At 47.9% G+C, this 6,000-nt stretch overlaps 1 protein-coding gene across 8 annotated transcripts in view; it reads left to right on the forward strand.

The window, feature by feature from the left end:
* The window catches only part of Tmem268 (transmembrane protein 268), a 32,295-nt gene extending 26,568 nt beyond the window's left edge, over positions 1-5,727 (forward strand). For 7 of the 8 annotated variants that reach the window (XM_028892649.2, XM_037202662.1, XM_028892648.2 and 4 more), the window contains 2 exons: positions 173-352; positions 3,866-5,727. In XM_028892649.2, the coding sequence (XP_028748482.1) occupies positions 173-352; positions 3,866-4,045 (360 nt within the window). In that variant the 3' untranslated portion in view covers positions 4,046-5,727. Of the gene's footprint in view, positions 1-172; positions 353-1,424; positions 2,247-3,865 lie in introns of those variants that run through there. The other variant, XM_037202661.1, reaches the window with a different exon arrangement.
* Positions 5,728-6,000: the final 273 nt, after the last annotated feature.

The raw sequence follows: 6,000 nt of genomic DNA on the forward strand, positions 1-6,000 counted from the left end.
CAGCGAGGGCAGAGGCCTTCAATAGCTGCTCAGGACCCTGCTTTGGTGGGGAATAGTGTGATCTCGTTGGTGTGGCTCACTGAGGTCAGCTGTCTGGCTCTCTAGCTGGTTCCATGCCTTCAAAGCCTGCCAGACTTAGAACACACCTGTGTCCCCTTTGTTTTCTTCATAGTCTTTGCTGAGAAGCAGATTAAGCCAGCTATGTGTTGTCATGGAGACGGGAGTGAGCCCTGTGGTGGAAGGGCCTGAGGACTTGGAGGATGCCCCCCTCCTGCCCAGTACTCCTGGTCCTCAGGAGAGACCACTCATGCAGACTGAACTCTATCAGCTTGTTCCGGAGGCTGAGCCAGAGGTAATGGTGCCACAGCAGTTGGTGAGGTCCTCCCTTGCGGGCCCATGTGTGGTCATGGTCCAAGTAATGGTTCAAGTTTTAGGTCTTGGGGTTATAGTTTCTCTGAGTTGCTAGAGACCATCCAAACCTTGTAGGTCAAAGCTGTCTTTACATTCTTTGCTCATTCCAACACATAGTTTCGTTTATTCTGACACTCTTCTTTTTTGAGACAGAGTTTTGCTATGTAGCCCAGATTGGCATACCCATAAACCTCCCACCTGCTGGGATGGCAGGTTTCATCTTTATACCAGTGCTTTAAAGCGTAGTTTATGGGAATTAACTTTGCACTTCCTGGGACTTTTGGTTGCATGTTTAAATACCTTAGCCATCCTTTTGGATAGCTACACTGCAAGAACCGTTGCATGTTGATGGGTCATAACTCATCATCATTTGGATGAATGTTGATCTTTTAAAAATCTGTTTCTGGACATGCTATGGTAATACAGACCTGTAATGCTGACACTCAAGAGGTTGAAGTAGGAGAATTGCAGGTCTAAGACCAGTCTGGACTATACAGGGAGACTCTGTCTCAAAGAAAAAGATTCTATTGATCAGTTGATCAATCACATGTTCATGTATCCATCCATCCCATCATCACCCATCCATCCATCTATCATCATCCATACATACATCTGTCTGTCCATCCATCCATCCATCCATCCATCCACTCATTATCATCCATCCGTCCATTCATCCATCTGTTCATCCATCCTCGGTCCAATTCACCCATTATCATCCATCCATTCATTTGTCTGTCCATCCATCCATCTGTCCATCTCCATTATCTATCATTATCCATCAATCATGCACCTACCCATCTACTTAAATCCTAGTCACTATTTGGATCTGCTTTGTGATTCCTTTCAGTTCTGACTCCATCACCCCAGAACGCTGCTAGGTTCTGTTCTTGGGCTGTGTGGGGTCTGGTTCCTTGCTGGCACATGTGTGAACTGCGGACAGACTGAGGCGGTAGGAATGACCTTAGGTGGCATTTGGAGCTTTGTCAATCACTTGCATTTTCCTTTCATTCCAGGGATTTAGAGAATCAAGGTCCAGCCCAACCTAGCCTTCCTCCTTTGCATTGAGATTCCAGGGCTCCCCAGGAAGGGTATTTAAGAGAGAAAATGATGGCTGTGTTGGTTTTTCACTTTTTTTTTTTTTTTCAGAGCAGAAAGGACTGGTAAGGTCACATGCTTTATTCAAGGGGCTTGTTTGTCTGGGTTGGCATGCCATAACCCATAAATATGGGCCTTTCAAGTTATTCTTTCAAATTTGATCAAACCCATGGAAACACAGTCTCCTGTCATGAATATCAAGTGTGCATGTGTGTGTATGCATGTTTTGAAAGTAGCTTATCAGTTAGCTAGGGAAAATATAGCCTCTACCCTGGTCTCAATGGGCAGCTAGACTACCCTGTGTTTGGAGGAGCCAAAGTCTGTGACAGATGGAGAGTCAGAACACCCTCTCACATTTTTAAAGATTTTTATCCTGCAAAGACTTTTTTGTCAGCACATCCTGAGGTCTGGATGACCTTTCCTTCTTTGGTAGATAGAGTGAGACTAGCACGGGCTCTCAGAGCAAGGAGGAAGCAGGAGAGGGCAGAAGCCTCCTGCAGAGTCCAGTACACCAGTCTGGCTGTAGAGCATTGGTTCTTACAATATTGATCTTGGGCTGAATTGGTGAGGCCAGTCTGTAGCTAGAGTTTTTCTCCAGTCCTGCCTGGCCCACAGTCAGGACAAATCTCTCATACCCGCCAGTTCCGCAGCTGCTCAAACTTAACCGAGCAAACACACAGAGACTTATATTACTTATAAACTGTATGGTCACGTCAGGCTTCTTGCTAACTAGTTCTTATATCTTAAATTAACCCATTTCTATTAGTCTATAAGTTGCCACGTGGCTCGTGGCTTACCGGTACCTTACATCTTGCTTGTCATGGCAGCGGCTGGCAGTGCCTCAACCTTCCACCTCCCAGAATTCTCCTCTCTCCTTGTCCCACCTATGCTTCCTGCCTGGCTACTGCCCAATCAGTGTTTTATTTATTAACCAACCAGAGCAACACATTTAACATACAGAACATCCCACAGCACCAGTCTGAGCTGGTGAAAGGCATTATTATTTGCCTTTTCAATATCCTCCAGCCTAGCATAAAAGACAGCTTAAGAAAAAGCCAGTCCTAGGGGCCGTTTGGAATGAATTGCTTCTCATCCAGGACCAAATTAGCATATTTTTATGATTTTTTTTCATATTGTTTTGAGTCAGAGTCTCATTCTTTAGCCCAGGCTGGCCTTGAATCATAGCAATCCATTTCCCTTAGCCTCCAAATGCTGAGATTACAGGGGCGAGCCTGGCTGCTTCTTAATATTGGTGATGGATCCTGTGACATTTACTGAGCTGGACTGAGTGCTTTGTGTTTCTGTGGCCTCATCCCACTTCACCACACAGCACATATTACCAGTGAAGACAATGCCTGGCAGGCAGGGACTTGCCCGGGAGCTGCAGGGTGGAGGAATTGGAATTCCTGTGTGTCCTTGATCTCAGCACCGGTTTTTAATTATTAGCTCCACACATGCAGCCTCTCTGGACCCCACCCCTGATGTTCTTACATTTAGGTGGACACAAGTGAGGAATTTAAGCTTCTGCCCTGCAATTTCAACTGGCCGACCAGTGAGTGAAACTTTAGAGACCACATATGTTAAGAGAATGCTTGACATCCAGTTTGAAATGTCCTTCTTTATGCTTTGTTTCCTCATCTTGGTAAGATAGATGCGTTAGAGTTGCTGTCTTTGTTGTGTACCTTTTATTACCATCCCCCTTCAGAATGCTTCCTCTGTGAATCCCACACCCATCAACTTCCCTTCTGCCTCCCACAGAACCTGGACCACTGTCTCCTTCATGCGCAGTATTGGTCCCTTTGTGGTATCAGTTTTCATAAGCAAACTCTTACTGTGTCTGGTAGAAAAATGTCTACCCAGCACCATATGTGAACTAAAGGTCTCCTATCACAGACACTTCTCCCCATCCAGCCCCCATTAGTGATTTCCTTCAAGTGAGTTGTTCTGGACCTTACAGATTCATGGGGTGTAGAAAGTATAAAGAGGCTGGAGGTGGGGTGGGTGGGTGTGATACTTCTCCAGTGCTCCAAGGTTGCAGATCTTCTGGGGGAATAATCACATCTTTGGGATGGAACCAGGGCATTAGGCAGGATTTGCAGAACCCTCTGTCCTTGTGTGTCTTGTTAGGAAGGCTCCTTGGGGATAAAGCAGCCAGGGCCACAGCAGCTCCAGTGACTTGCAGAATGGGGGTTCTTGGCCAGACTGCATCTTCCAGGAGCCGCAGGCACTGGTGGCTTGTTCTTCCCATTGAGCACCCCTCCTGGGTAGGGTGGCATGATGATTTGGGCTTCTCCTGTGCCTGAGCCCCGTCATCCTCGGGTCTGTCTCTGTGCTCATGTTGCTTCCCTGACTCTTGCAGGAGATGGCCCAGCAACTACTGGCCGTGTTTGGTGGCTACTACACTCGGCTCCTGGTGACCTCTCAGCTCCCCCAGGCAATGGGAACCCGACACACAGACTCTGCAAGGGTCCCATGCCCCTGTCAGCTCATAGAAGCACACATTCTGGGCACAGGATGCTGCCCTTTCCTGGCCAGGTGACCTAGGGACAAAGATGTTCATCTTCCTCCAAAACTGAGAAGTGGGGGAGGCGTCAGGAGCCTGGCATGGCTGACAGTGAGCTCAGATGAGATCAGCATTTGGGGACACTTTGGAGAGTGTCTGTCGTGTTGGCCATGGGGTCATCAAGGGCACACCAGATGTCTTGTTGGCGTCATATGCTACCCTGGCCTTGCTGAATCTGGTGGCTGAGCTGGAGTTGCCTGGGCCTGCAGCCTGGGTAGAGGATCCCGTCTGTGGCCTGCGGAGCACCAGAGTCCTGCAGCCGACTCTACAGGGCTCACTACACTGCCCTCTCCGAATTGCCCCAGGCTGCTGCTGATGTCATAAGCACACCCATTTCCAGTGGGAGAGAAGGCCTTGGAAGGCTGAACCAGCATGTGAACTACAGTACTGTCTGGGCTTGTCTGTTAGCCCCTGGGCTGTAGACAACAGGGCTGCAGAACAGGGGCGAGGAGACCAGGCTTGGTGACCATCAACAGGGGCACTTGGAAAAGAACACCCTGTTGGTGGGACTCAGACTGACTTTGTGTAGCAACATGCTGGCTTGTGATTGAGATTCCGTCTTGCAAGCAACAGTGGTGTTTTCTGACATTCCACTGTTCTGGAATGAGGTGTGACCAGACACTCTGGGTTTGAATAAAGAGCTCAACAACCTCCCCAAGAGCTTGAAGACTGCCCACAGCCCCATGTCCAAAGCCCTCGTCTGATGGGAAGGTCCAGCTCCAAGATCCAGCCTTTGTGGTTTCTGTCTCCCACAAATCACCATTATAAGTTGGATCTCTTCCCTGAACTGGCAGACGTGTTCCTGTTGGACTCTTATTCATGTTTCAAAATCCCTTCTGCTGCTTTCTGTCTCATTGAAATTCCTGATGGAGCTGTTCCTATTATTGATGTTTTATGTTACTCCATTTTTCTCCTGTACAAACCTCTTTTTCTGTCGAAGACTGTAAACTCCTTAAGGTCCAACACTATATCCACATTCCTTTTGTGAATGACATAGACTTGCTTAGAACAAAATAATTCTGAAAAGTCCCATGGATCGGTTGGTTGCGTTATCCTCCCCACCAGTTGTGGCAAATTGTTCTGCAAACGTGGTTGATGAAGACCCGGTCATGATGGACCAGAGTTGTATCACTTTATTTGTCCACCTTCCATGTGCTGGATGGTTCCGGTCATTTCCAGCTTGTTGTGCTGTTTGTTATTCTTACCTCGGTGCACAGAGTGTTCCCTTGACCCCAACCGAGGTGATATGCCATCACGGGGTTCTGGCGAAGCCAGTAACCCGGGTTCTTCTTGCACATCTGCCATCTGTAGGGCTGCATAGCCACGCTGAGTGCATTGCCTTCTCGGTGTGTCCACGGACTTCTTTATGGAGCTCTGTGGTGGCCTGAAATGGCACAGCCCTGTGGTAGCCTGAAATGGCACAGTGCAGCAGACTTTCTGGGTAAGACATATCCTACCTCTTTGCTTTCTCTGTGCCCAAGATGGAGGAGTCCCCCAGCCACGTCCGGGGTAACTTTGCTTAGTGGAATTCATTCACTGTCTTTTGACCCACTGTGGGAAATGTCACTGAATTTGATCAAGGGAAACTGTGCTTGCCATCTGGTCACCGAACCCTTCGGTATAATGATGGTGAATAAAGCTGTGTTTGGTGAATGACAGAGCGTCTCAGCTCATGGAAGCTTGGCGTGGTCCTTCCACATTCTCTCTAGAACTTCTGCCTCCCTGCTGGGTGGGGCGTATGGGGTGGTGAGCTCATTGTGGGCATTTTGTGTGTGCCTCAGTTTCCTCTTTTGTAAAATCCATGTGTCTCACCTGCTTTACAAAGTTGCCATGAGGATGAACCATCCAGCTGGAGCCTGCTCTTAGGTTTTTTTTTTTTTTAAATATTTTAGTTTTAATCATGTCTGTGCACCTGAGTGCTGGTATTAAAC

The sequence above is a fragment of the Peromyscus leucopus genome, chromosome 2, assembly GCF_004664715.2.
Source record: "Peromyscus leucopus breed LL Stock chromosome 2, UCI_PerLeu_2.1, whole genome shotgun sequence".
In the NCBI taxonomy this organism is placed as follows: Eukaryota; Metazoa; Chordata; class Mammalia; order Rodentia; family Cricetidae; genus Peromyscus; species Peromyscus leucopus.